The sequence below is a fragment of the Oryctolagus cuniculus genome, chromosome 18 (genome assembly GCF_051225735.1).
Source record: "Oryctolagus cuniculus isolate XC-2025 breed Fujian yellow rabbit chromosome 18, ASM5122573v1, whole genome shotgun sequence".
NCBI lineage: Eukaryota > Metazoa > Chordata > Mammalia > Lagomorpha > Leporidae > Oryctolagus > Oryctolagus cuniculus.
This window is the reverse complement of record NC_142884.1, coordinates 44,670,507-44,684,806: the sequence shown is the minus strand read 5'-3', so window position 1 is coordinate 44,684,806 and position 14,300 is coordinate 44,670,507. Positions and strand designations below refer to the sequence as shown.

The 14,300-nt window shown below is 51.9% G+C and overlaps 1 protein-coding gene across 8 annotated transcripts in view; it reads right to left on the bottom strand.

Annotated features, from left to right (window-relative positions):
* NOD2 (nucleotide binding oligomerization domain containing 2) overlaps window positions 1–11,311 on the bottom strand; it is a 41,059-nt gene extending 29,748 nt beyond the window's left edge. For 5 of the 8 annotated variants that reach the window (XR_016224566.1, XR_001795775.4, XR_016224565.1 and 2 more), the window contains exons 1-2: window positions 11,208–11,311; window positions 4,472–4,938 (exon numbers count right to left, since the gene is read on the bottom strand). Coding sequence is in view for 3 of the 8 variants with exons in the window: in XM_008275042.5 (XP_008273264.1) it covers window positions 4,472–4,930 (459 nt within the window). In the remaining 5 variants the exon portion in view is untranslated. Of the gene's footprint in view, window positions 1–4,471; window positions 4,939–6,216; window positions 7,441–11,207 lie in introns of those variants that run through there. The other 3 variants (XR_016224567.1, XM_089318848.1, XM_089318847.1) reach the window with 3 other exon arrangements.
* Between the last annotated feature and the right edge of the window lie 2,989 nt (window positions 11,312–14,300).

Sequence of the window (14,300 nt, the reverse complement as noted above, 5' to 3'; positions counted from 1 at the left end):
AAAAAAAAAAAGAATGCTTAGCAGCCAACACTGAAAACAAAATTCTGTTGAAATTTGAAGGAAAATGATGGCCAAACCTGAATTTTATACCCAAGAAAACTATCAATCAATATGCAAGAACATTTAAAAATATAAGTACTCAGAAATGTTAGCCCCCATACACTCATTTTATTTTGGGGGGGGGTTAAATATTTTTTAAAAGTTTCATTTAATAAATATAAATTTTAAAAGTACAACTTTTGGATTATAGCAGTTTTTCCCCCCCATAACCACCCTCCCACCCGCAAACCATCCCATCTCCCACTCCCTCTCCCATCCCATTCTTCATTAAGATTCATTTTTAATTATCTTTATATACAGAAGATCAAGTTAGTTTATACTAAGTAAAGATTTCAACAGTTTGCACCCACACAGATGCACAAAGTATAAAATACTGTTTGAATACTAGTTTTACCATTAATTTGCATAGTACAACACATTAAGGACAGAGATCCTGCATGGGGAGTAAGTGCACAGTTACTCCCATACACTCATTTTAAAGAATTGACTGGATTATGCAATCTACCAAAATGCAGCAGAGTAGGAAAGAGGATTCAGGATACAGGCAAGCCAACATGGAAAGTACAAACAGAACAGAGCAGTGACTCAAGACAGAACAAGCATTTGGTACAGCTGTTACGACGCCACTTGGGATGCCCACATCTCACAGTAGAGTGCCCCGGGTTCTACTCCTGGCTCTGCCTTCATCTTCCTGCTAATGTGCACTCTGAAAGGCAGCAGACGACGTCTGAAGGACTTGTGTCCCTGCCACCTACTTGGGAGATGTGGCTTGAGTTCCATGCTCCTGGCTTCAGCCTGGCCCAGCACTGACTATTTGGGGAGTGAAACAGTGGATAGGTGATATCTCTCTGTCTCTGTCTCTCTCTCTTTTTCTGTCTTACTCTCTCTTTCTGTCTCTGCCTTTTGAATAATTAAATAGATTTGATTGTAAAAGACACATACATGTTGAGGGCAGTTATCTCCAAGCTATTTGAGCAAGCATACCCCTACACCTTATTTATATTTTCCTTGTCTTCACCATGAACCAATATCATTCCTTCTCTCAGCTCCTGCTGCCTGAGTCAATTGAGGACATTCATTTCACCCTACAGCAGTGCTTAGCCTTGACCTTCTCCTGGGAGATGGAACAGCCCCTGGCAAGCTTCCCACCCAAAGTACCCAACAGTCCGCTTCTTCTGACCATACTCCTGCTGGACAACCAGTATCTAATTTGTGTCAGGCCTACCAGGTCCTCCAGCTATAGTGAGCCCCGTATTTCCCCAGACTCATTCACAACCCCATTCACCAACTTCCCACAGGGGCCCTTATAGCCTCCCAGGGAGGGGGAAGCCAGACCATGACCCTGAGACTGTCTGGCTTCTCTGCCCCGAAAACTTTTATCCAACAAAGAGCAACTGGCCCTTGCCTTACGCAGCTATGTTTGGCTTGCTACTCAGTTTTTCAAAATAAAAATAATCTATTGTTTGGGAATTTATTTTGAAATAAATAGTGCTAAAATTATGTTAAGGCAAAAAATGATGAACATTCCTTTGGATAATGGATACCTGTGCTAATGTTACTTGGAAAAGGGCCTGGGTAAGAGTGGCATTCTATCTCTCACCCTGGGTTATGGGAGTCTGTTTATGTCATATCTATAAAATGTGCACACTTTCTGTAGGCATTTCCTACAGTTCCCAGTGAATAAGTGTTTAAGTTATTATTGTGGTAGGAGCCAAGCAACTCCAGGCTCAGTCTGACACCTCAGCCCATCAACTTCAGCAGGTGTATGAGTCAGATGGGCAGCTGGTCTCACAGCTGCTGTTGTCAGCCTCAGGTTGCCTAATCACTGCTACACCCAACTGAACAAGTTTGCCACACCAAGCTGCCACATATTATGATGGAGAGGAGCACAGGCTTTGGAGAAAAACAGGCCTGGCTTCAAATTCTAACTGGATTGCCTCCCAGAGACATGATTTGGGCAGTTTCTTCTTCTTTTTTAATCTGAAAGGCCAACAGGGCCATCTCCCATCCACTGGTTCATTCCCCAAATGCCCACAGTGGCCAGGAGTAGGCCAGGCCGAAGCCAGGAGCCTGGAACTCAATCCAGTTCTCCCACTGGAGTGGCAGGGACCCAACAACTTGAATCATCAAATTCTGCCTCCCAGGATGCATATTAGCAGGAATCTAGACTCAGGAGTGGAGGTATGACGCAAACCTGGGCACCCCAACACAGGACACAAGCTTTCCAAATGGTGTCTTAATTAACCCTATGCCAAACATACACCCTAGACTTAGTTCTTTATCTGCATTTTGTTTTATTCCATAGCATTTTTCTATCCTCAACCCGAAATCAATGACAGCCATCTCTCTACAGGAAACTAAAATATCCAAATGTTAGTTGGACACAACGCAAGTGCCACCCACAGTCCATCAGAAGTTCAGCCACTGAGAGAAGTCCATGACATCAGCGAATCACAGACTGTCAGAGCTCAAAGGCAGGGCAGAGAGAATTAGATTCTGAAAACATAAGCATCAGGCAGAGCGGCTCCTGTGAAATCCACAGTCTTCAGATCTAGGGCCCACTGCCCCTTCCACTCACTCAGCTCAGTCTCCACATTCAGTATTGGTTATGGTTGTCTTCTTAGACTTTTCCTAAAATAATTTTAACCCTTTAAAATTCGGCCTTTCTCCTTTCCAAATCTGAGCTTAAATGGTTATAAATCATAACCTTAAATGGTTATAAATTTCCCTCTATGTCCTGCCCTAGCTGCAATCCTGTAGAATTTGATAATAATATTCTCACTGTTGTTTGGTTCTGAATATGTTCTAATTTCCATTATGATTTCTTTTTTGGCTCATTTTTTTTTCTTTTTTTTTTCTTTTTTATTTTTTGACAGGCAGAGTGGACAGTGAGAGAGAGAGACAGAGAGAAAGGTCTTCCTTTGCCGTTGGTTCACCCTCCAATGGCCGGCGCGGCCGGCGCGCTGCGGCCGGCGCACCGCGCTGATCCGATGGCAGGAGCCAGGAGCCAGGTGCTTTTCCTGGTCTCCCATGGGGTGCAGGGCCCAAGCACCTGGGCCATCCTCCACTGCACTCCCTGGCCACAGCAGAGAGCTGGCCTGGAAGAGGGGCAACCGGGACAGAATCCGGCGCCCCAACCGGGACTAGAACCCGGTGTGCCGGCGCCGCTAGGCGGAGGATTAGCCTAGTGAGCCGCGGCGCTGGCCTGGCTCATTTTTTTATTCACTAATCCAAATACTTCTTCTATTCATGTCGTGCCTCCTATGGTCCCAAGAAATCTAGGCTTCCTTCTACAAACCCCTCAGAGCTTTGGGACCAGACTACACCGTCAAACACTTGATCAAAGATGACAAGACAGAAGCTTATGACTTCTCAGGTGCATTGATTTTGGCCCCCAACAGGTCATATAAGACACCAAAGTAGGTACGATGACCCATATGTCTTCTGTAATCTCCTTGGAGGTGGTGCTCAAGGTATAACTGCAGGCTCTGTGTGCACTGCGTTTGGGGTCCACACAGGGTCTGCTCTATAAATACTTGGCCACCATGACCCAGTTTTCAACCACGCTTGAAGACTGATTAGCTTACTTTATCAGTTTCCACCTAGCCTCATCTAAACTTACTAGAACAACAAATATATATATTTAAAAAATAGATGAGAGCAGGACATTGTGGCTTGGCACGTTAAGCCACCACTTGAGTTGCCCATATCCCATATCTGAGAGCTCATTCCGAGTCCCAGCTACTCTGTTTCTTGCTAATGGGTCTTGGAGGTAGCAGATGCTGGACGATATACTTGGGCCCCTGCAACCCACAAGGGAGACCCAGATGGGGTTCCTGACTCCTGGCTTCAGCTTCCCCACCCTAGCTGTTCAGGCATTTGGGGAGTAAACCAGCAGATGGAAGATCTTTGTCTCATTTCTCTCTCTCTCTCTCTCTCTCTCTCTCTCCCCAACCTTCCTCTCCCTCTCTCCTTCCCTCTTTCTCTGCCTTTCAAATAAATAAAAATAAATAAATAAAATTTGTAAAAGACAGCAATCAAAGTGTACAAGCACTGGCAACAGGAATGAGGGAAGTCATGATGATTAACAGGCTGATGATATTAACTATGTGCCAAGCACTCCTCAAAGCAGCACACAAATCAGTTCATTGACTTCTCCCAAAAACCTTCTGCTTCCATAGAGGAGCCTGAAGATGCAGCTCAATGCTGCACCATGCTGGTTGCAGAACGGAAGCCCTTGACCACACCACACTTCTTCTGTCACAAGGTCTATTTCCAACCATCGAGAGCAACGTGCACCTGCCTGCCTTTCTTTTTAGGGGAGGCCACACAGTTACCCCACAGAGCTGATTTCGTAAGGACCAACCACCCTCTCCCCATGACTTTTGCTGACCAGGACAGAGAGCCTTACCCTCTGGGATGACGTGAAGATGGGCAGCCTGATTTCATCACATTCGTACTGGCTGATGAAGCCCTGCTCCAGCGCCAGGTCCAGCACGCCCTCCACGTGGCTGTACAGTCTCCTGACGATGGCTGGCCGGTGACTCTGCAGGTCCTGGGCTGGGTGGAGTGAGTGGGGGTCCCAGCAGCCATGCAGCTCAGGGCACTGGCTGCTGTCCTGGGCCTCCTGGACAGCTGCGATGAGCTTCTGACAGCCCCAAGTGCCTTTATTCCAGACAGTGTCCAGGAGGCGCCTGGCCAAGTGGGACAGAGGCTGGCCCACGAGGCGGAGGCCCTCATAGTCCTCCCAGGAGAGAACTTCCCATGACAGCAGCAAGTCCAGGATGCTCTCGAAGCCCTCCAGGGACCCCGAAACCAGCAGCCCCACCAGCTGGCTCCTCTGTGCCTGGAAAGCCTCTTGAGAGCACATTTCACAACCTGGGGAGAGAGTGTGGTCAGTACAGAACTTCTCCAGGGCACAGGCAGGGGGTGGGGCGCAAGCCAGTCTCACCCCACATCCAACTTGGTCATAGTTCTAACCTCAGACGTTGCCCAATCCAAGATTCCTATCACACCAATGTGTAAATTATGACTCAGAGAAGGCAAGAAAGTGACTCAAGTAAAGGAGCCAAGAGTTAAATCAAGACTGCCGGCTCCCATAGCCATGCTTGAACCCTGATTCAAGAAGCTTTAAAAATGGGGCTGGCACTGTGGCATATCAGGTAAAACTGCCGCCTGTAGTGCCGGCATCCCATAAGGGTGCCAGTTTGAGTCCTGGCTGCTCTACTTCCAATCCAGATCTCTGCAGTGGCCTGGGAAAGCAGTAGAACATGGCCTACGTCCTTTCATCCTTGCACCAGTGTGGGAGACCTGGAAGAAGCTCCTGGCTCCTGGCTTCGGATCGGCACAGCTCTGGCCGTTGCAGCCAATTGGGAAGTGAACCAGCAGATGGAAGACCTCTCTCTCTCTCCCTCTCTCTGTAACTCTTTCAAATAAATAAACAAAATAATAAAATAAAGAAACCTAAGCACAAAGAGGCTTAAGTGATTTGTACAATTAGAAAGGCAGAGCTAGGATTTGATCCCAAGCAGTGTAACTGTGGAAGGCCTGCCTTGAATTCCCTTATTGTTGGGTTCCCCCAGAGTAGTCCCAAAACCACTCCAGGGCACATAACCCAGAAAACTGCTACAAGAACCCAACCTATGGTGCAGCAGGCACTGTGGTGCAGTGGGTTAAGCTGCCACTTGGGATGCCTACATCCCCCATATGGGAGTGTCTGGTTTTAGTTCTGCTTCTGATATAGCCCCCTGCTAATGCACAGCCCAGGATGCAGCAGGTGATGGCAAGTACTTGGGCCCCTGCCACCCATGTGAGAGATCCAGATGAAGTTTCTGGCTCCTGGCTTCAGCCTGGCCTAGCCCAGGCTGTTGTGGGCATTTGGAGAGTGAATCAGCACATGGAAGAGATCTCTCTCTCTCTCTTTCTCTCTCTCTCTGCCTTTCAAGTAAATGTATAAAACTTAAAACAGAGAAGGATACCAATCCAGGTAAAGTAAAAAGTCACCATGCAAGCTACAGAGTTTCAAAGCTTGCTAGTGCACCATCCCCCTCCAACATACACATGTACACACAAGTACATGCACACACACACACACACACTTGCCCTGAGCCCCTCACTTGCTCCCACACACTCCCTACCACACGCACACGCTGCCACCTGCTTTGCTCAGGGCCCAGCTGCTGACTGCCAGTCCTGAGAATTTAACGACTGGAGACCTTCAGGAGCTTCAGGCACGGAGAACAGGAGACACAATCTGTCCTGTCCGGTCTGCAAATGCACAGGTCCAGGGACAGCGGCTGGGGACTGCCCAGAGAAAGCGAAAGTGAAAGGCGTAGGGATGGAAAAGGCAGAGGGATGCCTGCCGCTTTCTACACAACCAGGGACATTCCAGGAGGCTCGAGGCGGCAGAGGCCAAGGGCCTGGGGATTTTGTATCCTTCCGGTCGGTTGTTGACGTGTCTCGCCCCGGGTTGGCCCACGTTGAAGCCTGGGTCTTACTCATCCTGGCCTCTCTAAGGCAGACAGCACACGAGGCCCAGCACAGGCACGGTAAGAACGTTCATGAGTCAGAAACCCAACAACAGAGGGGAGGAATACTCCGTGCCCATCCCCATCTGTCCACCGAGGAAAGCAAAAGGAGAAATCTCCAACCATGCCGGCTGGAGCCCTTGTGCTGGCCACAGGGGAAACAGGAAGTGAGGTTACCATGTGTCCGGCAGCTTGGGAGGGAGGGAGGGAGGGAAAGGCCACTGCAGAGGCCACAGTAAATCAGGGACTAAGAGAGTCCTCGCTGACCAAACAGGTCTCCCCCTGTGCCCACCTCCCTGCAGAGGAGCCGAGGAGGGTAAGAAGGGGCAAGACGGGGCTCTGGGCTTAGCCTTGGGGTGGATCTCAGCCCCCCCACCAGCACCACCCCTGCCCAGGACCTGGGGCAAACACCTCCCTGTCCACCCTCCCTCTGAGAACAGCCCCCCACAAAAGGGTCAGCACTTTCCCTGCACCCAGTCTGGCAATTTTAAAAGACTGGAAGTACAGGTGAGACAGGGCAGAGGAAGCTCGGGAGGGACCCCTGCTCGTTCCTGCTCCCTGGGAGAGACTAGAGCACACTCCCCCAGGAGAGCCCATTAGGGCTGCAGGAAGCAGGCACGCTGGGAAGACAAGCACTCAGTGACACTGGACTGGCAAGCCTGGGTTGTCTACAGACTCCACCTCCAGGGGAAATCGGGAAAGGACGGGCGGGAAGCCAGAGCCGGCCAAGCTGCTGAGCAAGGTCATTCTTGGTAGTTCTGGCCTTAAACCTTGTGCAGCCACCACACTCCCCACCGAGAGCAGACAGGAGACACACCCTCAGACACGCTTGCCCACAAGCAGCCCGCAGCAAGGAAGCAGGGCTCTTTGTGAGCGCACCAAGCCTGACAGCTTCCCAAGCTGGACACGCCCCAGCGACGTCAGGGTTCTGTGGACACAGCAAGGGAGAGGCAGGCCCAAGTCATGGGGCTCGCTGCTCTGTCCTCCCCCAGCAGCTGGGAAGTCCCACTGGGGCTGGCCTTCCGGATCCAGAGCAGGGAAAAGCCCTTAGGACCGATTCAGCCAGCTTCCTGTCCCTGAGCAGGGATTACCCTTAACAGCTGGGGACAAGGACCTGGCCTTGGTGCTGTCCTCACTAAGCAGCTGAGAAGTTCTTCATGATGTCTAGCTCTGAGTTTCTCCCACTTCAGTTTAAATTGAGAAAGCGAGAGAGAGAGAGAGAGAGAGCTCTTCTCTGAGTACTTCGTTCACACAAATGGTCCCTAAACCCTCATTCTCACCCCTTTATCGCTTGGCTAGACGTCCCCTCCTCAGACTAAGTGCATCAGTCTGACTCCACTTTGGAGTCCTGACTGTGCTCCTCACGGTGAGGCGCAGGTAAGGAGAGGGGCAGCTTCTTGCTGAAAAGCAGACTCCCGTGGGCCCTGCCAGGTCTGTAAGCCCAGGTCTGAGCCCCCGACAACTTCCTGAGACCACAGCCAGCTGGCCTTCCAGGGGCCAAGAGCCAACTGCTTTGCCAGAGTGTTAATATCTCCACCGGGCAGGCTGGAGCTGTGGCACAGTAGGTTAAGCTTCCGCCTGCAGTGCCAGCATCCCATATGGGTGCCAGTTTGAGTCCCAGCTGCTCCACTTCTGATCCAGCTCTCCACTGATGGCCTGGGAAAGTAGTGGAAATGGCCCAAGTGCTTGGATCCCTGCACCCCTGTGGGAGACGTGGAAGAAGCTCCTGGCTCCTGCCTTCAGATTGGCCCAGGCCTGGCTGTGGTGGCCAACTGGGGAGTGAACCAGTGGATGGAAGACCTCTCTCTACCTCTCTCTGTCTGTAACTCTGCCTTTCAAGTAAATAAATAAATCTTAAAAAAAAAAAAAAATTCCACCGCAGACCCTGCAGGACGGGGCAGGGCAACAATGCCCCAATTCTCAACTGTCCTGTGTCCTCCTGTGGCCTTGGATCCAGGCCCCTCCCAACCCAGCCATCATCCATTCTCCCTCCCACTCACCAAGCTTCTCTAAGGAACAGTTCCCACCAGCACAGGCAGACTGTAATTTCCCCATCACAAAAACAAAGCCCTCATTCGACCCCTCTTCCCCTCTCAGAGCCAATCCCCTTTCCCCTACCTTGGCAGCAGGCTCCCTGTACTGCTCTCTCTCCCTTTCGGTCCCTTCAGCTGCCTCCAGCCCAGCTTCAGGGAGACTGCTTTGGGCAGCATCACGGGCTGCAGCACTTGCCCCAAGCCCGTCCAGAACACCCCAGCTCTCTCCTCTTGCCCACAGGTTGCTCTCCCCATCTCCTCGACTGGCTCCAGAGCTCACTGGCTGGACCTCTGCACCACCACCCCTCCTCACTAAATGAGCCCTGCTCTTACAGCTTGGGAAAAAAAAAATGAGCCCCAAAGATTTCCAGCTCCAACCTCTCCCCTGAACTTCCCAAGTGCCTAGCTCGATAGCACAGCAGTGCTAAAGGGCACATCAAATTTAACAAGTATAAAACCAACCTCTTGATGGGTCCCCAACAGCTCCCATCTCAGTTGCTTGGGGGCAAAAAGCTCAGAGCCATCCTTCATTCCACCTTTCTCCTGCATCCCAAATCCTACTGGCCCAACCTTGGAAACACATCCCACATCAGAGCCTGAGATGTTCTTATCACCTGCCGGCCATGATGCAAGCCCCATGGGCTCTCTCCAGGGAGACGGCAGTGGCCCCCACCGACTCCACCCGCCCTCACCGGGTCTGGTCTCCAGTCTGTTTGCCACACCACAACTGGACAGACTGTTAGACCCAAGGTCACAGCAGGTGACTCCTCTGCTCCAAGCCCTGCAGTCCTCCCACCTCCCTCAGAGTGCCAATCAAAGCCTTCGCAGTGATCTTCAAGGCCCTACACAGTGGCCTCACAGCCCCAGGCCCTACATCTCCACACTCATTCTGTCCGGTGGCTTCCCAAACCACACTCACCCTGCTCCAACCACACTGGCCTCCTCTGTGTCCCTAGAACAAAGCAGGCCTGCTCCTACCTGTCATTCTGCTGCCCCGGGACCTTTGCACAAGCTTTCCCCTCTGCCAGCACACTGACATCTCCCCAGGCACTCACTCACCCCTCACCTCCTGAAGACTTTGCTCAGTTGTCAGCCCTCCCTGACTACACCATCTAACATTTCAATACTCAACTCCTGCAGCTCCCGTACCTTCCTCCATGGCACTTCTAACTACCTGACGTGCCACAGATTTGCTTATCTCATTGTCGTCTGCTCTTTTCCAAAGGGCATTCCACAAGGGTAGGGAGTGATTCTGATTCTCCCATTCCCAGCATCTCATCTAGTGCCTGGATAAAGAATGGATTGAATGCAATAAAGGGTTTACTCTGCCCGACTCCTGGAAGCAGACATGGAAGCCAGGGGTAGAAAGTGCAACCCACAAGGGCGAGTATCTGGCATAGCCCTTACACATCCCACACTCGAGTGCCTGGGTTTGAGGCCCAGCTCCTCTGCTCGCAATCCAGATCCCTGCGAATGCACACCCTGGGGAGGCAGCAGGTGATAGTTCAAGTACTTGGGTCCCTGCAGCCCCTGTGGGAGACCAGGATTGAATTCCAGCTTCCTATCTTCAATCTGACCCAGCCCTGGCTGTTGTAGGCATGCGGGGAGTGAACCAGCAGGTGAAAAATCTCTTTCTCTCCACCTCTCTCCCTTTCAAATAAAATGAAAATAATTTTTTACACATTTTAAATATCTGCAAGCCACATAGTTTAGCGACATGCTCCCAGAGTGGCAGGACACCAAGCAGCCACCTCATCAACAACAAGCGCCCTGTCACCAGGCATGAGCAGGAGGGGAATTCTGCCCTGGGAGAGAGAGATGAGGTGAGATGGGCCACTTGCAGCCTCAGACTCCCGTATGCCTACAGACAGGACAAGCCCGTTTGAGTAGCCAACAAACTCAGGCGCTCTGGCAGCTTCAGGGCTCAGGGGCACAGAGGGGGCAGTGAGGGCGTCACCAAGAGGCCAGGGGAGGGATGACAGGGCAGGCTTTCCCCTTCTGTGAAACACAGACCTCGCAGGAGGAGGCGGCCAGGCCGCAGCCCACGGGGGAAGAGCCTGAACGAACTCAGAGACAAGACTCCCGCTCTTTTGGAATTCAGGTGGGACCAGAAGGCGGCTCCAGCAGCCTGAGGGGCAAAGCAGAGGGAGACCAAGGAGAGGGGGAAGGGAAATGCTGCCCGGGGCGGGCCCTGATTCGGAAAAGTGGGGAAACTGAGGCCCGCAGGGAGGAAGGCGAGCCCCCCCCCCCCCAGCCCCAAAGCCGGACCACCCGCTCTCCAGAAGAAGACTCACCCAGCAGCAGGTTCTCGCTCCACAGCCCCTCGCGGCCCACCCTCGAGCCAGAGCCTCTCCCCCGTCCTCAAAGGCTCCCTGCCGGGGCCCCGGAAGTTCCTCCCTCGCCCTCAGGCGCCCACCTCCCCCTGAGCCAGCGCCCGCCAGCAGGTTCCCCAAGTCTACAGCTCTCCTGTCCTTCCATCCCCCAGTCACACCAGGGAAGCCCCTCCCCCGGCCCGCTGTGTCCGTGTCCCGGGGCCCGTGTCCTCAGTGCCGGGTCTCCTCGCCCCCCGCGGGAATACAGAACTCACCGCCAGCCGCCGGCGCCCCGACTCCTCCCGGGCCCGGTGTGGGGCCGCGACTCCCAGCTGTGGCCCCGGCTCCCGCTCCGCGAGGCTCGGCCCCGCCCCCTGGGAGACCCCGCCCCCGCCCCGCCCCCACGCTCGGCCAGCTCGGTCCCAGCTCCAACCCGGTGGCCGCCAGGCCGACCGCCCAGCACCGACTCACCTGAGACCTCACCTCAGGCCGCGCTGCCTGAGGGTCAGGACGGACACACGCACGCACGCACGGGCTGACCTGTAAAATCGAGAGCTGCGAGCGCTCTCGGTCCTGTGTGAACCCAGGCACCCTGTCACCTAAGGCCTTCCTGTGGGATGAGAGCCCACCGAGATCTCTGTCATTTCTTCTCTCTCGGCTGAGAGCGGCCTGCCTCAGATCAGCGTCGTAAGCACTTGCACACCTAACACCTTTACTTGGCTCTGCATTATCCAACATTCAATAGCATGGTTTTGTTTCCATCATATAAATTTATTTTATGATTGCCTGTTTTTTTCCATGCAAGGGACACCATTTTTCCTGTAAGATGTGAACATAAACGTTATTCTGGGACCGGCGCTGTGGTGTAGCGGGTGAAGCCGCCGCCTGCAGTGCTGGCATCCCATATGGGCGCCAGTTCAAGTCCTGGCTGCTCCACTAGGATCCAGCTCTCTACTATGACCTGAGAAAGCGGTGGGAGATAGCACAGGTCCTTGGGCCACTGCACCCGCGTGGGAGACCCGGAAGAATCTCCTGGCTCCTGACTTCAGATTGGCACAGCTATGACTGTTGCAGCCATTTAGGGAGTGAACCAGCAGATAGAAGATCTCTCTCTCTCTCTCTCTCTCTCTCTCTCTCTGCCTCTGTAACTCTGCCTTTCAAATACATAAATAAATCTTAAAAAAAAATAAATAAACGTTCTTTTAAAAACACTTGTATTTGGGGGCCGGCGGTGCGTTGTAGTGTGCTTAGCCTAGCAGCAGCGACATCCCATATGGGTGTAGGTTGGAGTCCCAGCTGCTCTTCTTCCCATCCAGCTCCCTGCTAATGGCCTAGGAACGCAGCAGAAGATGGCCCAAATGCTTGGGTCCTTGCAGAGGACCCAAGAAGAAGCTCCTGACCCCAGCTGGGCCCAGTTCCAGCAGTGGCAGCTACTTAGGGAGTGGGCCAGCTGATGGAGGACCATTCTCTCTGTCTGTAACTCTGCCTTTCAAATAAATAATTTAAAAAAAAAAAGAAGCTTCTCTTTAAAAGTTTTTTTAAAAAACCACTTGTATTTGGGTTTCTTTTTAATGTGAAGTCAATGTACAGAAAAATAACAAAGACAACTGACATTTGCACAGTGCTTCTGCCAGGCTTTGTTAACTCAGTCAATGCCACCGCCACAGTATGGACTATTATCATTCCTAACTTATAGAAGAAGAAACAAAGGCATAGAAACGGCAATTCACTGGCTCAGGCAGTGACAGCAGGGTTGGGATTTGCCCCAGGCCTCCTGCAGCAAAGGTCATGCTCTAACTACTGCCCCACACTGCTTCCAGGTAAATACCTGCACAAGTGATGCACAGCCAGCAAAGGTCAGGAAACGCTCCCTTCACGGGCTTGAATCTACTCTCGGGAAGTCATTCTTGATGGTGTAGAGATCTTTCTACGAGGAAGTTCCCCACCACCCAACTCTGCACCCGTGGGAACCTGGAAACTACCTACATACCCAACGATAGGTGACTCAAGAAAACTGAGAGCCTCTGAGCCTGGAATGCTAAACCCAGCCAGCCCTCATGCCCCGCAGCCAGTGCAGGAGCTGGTTTCTCAGTCTGACCTTCCAAAGGTCTCCAGGGGTCCCCCAGCAGAGAGCCCGAGTTCGAGTCCTAGCTCCACTCCTCCTGATTCCAGCTCTGAGGCATACTCTGGAATGCAGCAGGTGTGGCTCAAGTAGTGGGGTCCCTACCAGGTATGTGGGAGAGCCAGACTGAGTTCTAGGCTCCTGGCTTTGACCTGACCTAGCCCTGACTATTGGCACACGTTTGGGGAATGGACCAGTAGATGAGAGATCTCTCTGTCTCTGTCTATCCTTATATGTGTGTCTGCCTGCATTTTGAGTAAATAAAATAAATAAAAATGTAAAACAAAATCAATCCAGAAAGCGGTCATTCCTTACCGCAACTGCCATTACCCGCTGGACCAAACCACCATCATCTCTTACCTGGGTTATAGCATGAGTGATTCCAACTACAGTCTTTCTTCAAGGCAGCAGCCAGAATGAGTCTTTTGTTTGTTTGTTTTTATTTTTCATCGACTTTTAAAAAAATTTTAAATTTACTTATTTATTTTAAAGGCAGCATTACAGAGAAGGAGAGACAGAGAGATGTTCCATCCACTGGTTCACTCCTCAAATGACCATAATGGCCAGGGCTGGGTCAGGCCAAAGTCAGGAGGCAGGAACTTCATCTGGGTCTCCCATGTGGGTGCAGGGGCACTTGGGCCATCTGCTACTTTCCCAGATGCATTAGTAGGGAGCTAGATTGGATGTGGAGCAGCCAGGACTCAAACCAGTGCCCAGATGGAACGCCGGAGTCCCAAGCAGCAGCTTGACCCACTACTCCATAATGTGAGCTCCAAGTCTGATTTTTAAAAAGTCAGATTAAGGGGCCAGCACTGTGGCATAGCAGGTAAAGCCACCACCTGCAGTGCCGGCAAGTCCCAGCTGCTCCACTTCCAATCCAGCTCTCTGCTATGGCCTGGGAAAGCAGTAGAAGATGGCCCAAAGCCTTGGGCCCCTGTACCCATGTAGGAGAGCTGGAAGAAGCTCCTGGCTCCTGGCTTCAGATCGGCGCAGCTCCAGCGGTTGCGACCAATTGGGGAGTGAACCATCGGATGGAAGACCTCTCTCTCTCTCTCTCTCTCTCTCTCTCTCTCTGCCTCTCCTCTCTCTGTGTAACTCTGACTTTCAAACAAATAAATAAATCTTAAAAAAAAAAAAAAAAAACCAGGCAAAACTAATTGACAGTGGCAGGATCCAGGATAGGGGCTACCACTGGGGAGGAGGTTGGAGGTAGTGACTAGGAAGGGAAAGAAGGGGATTTCTGTGG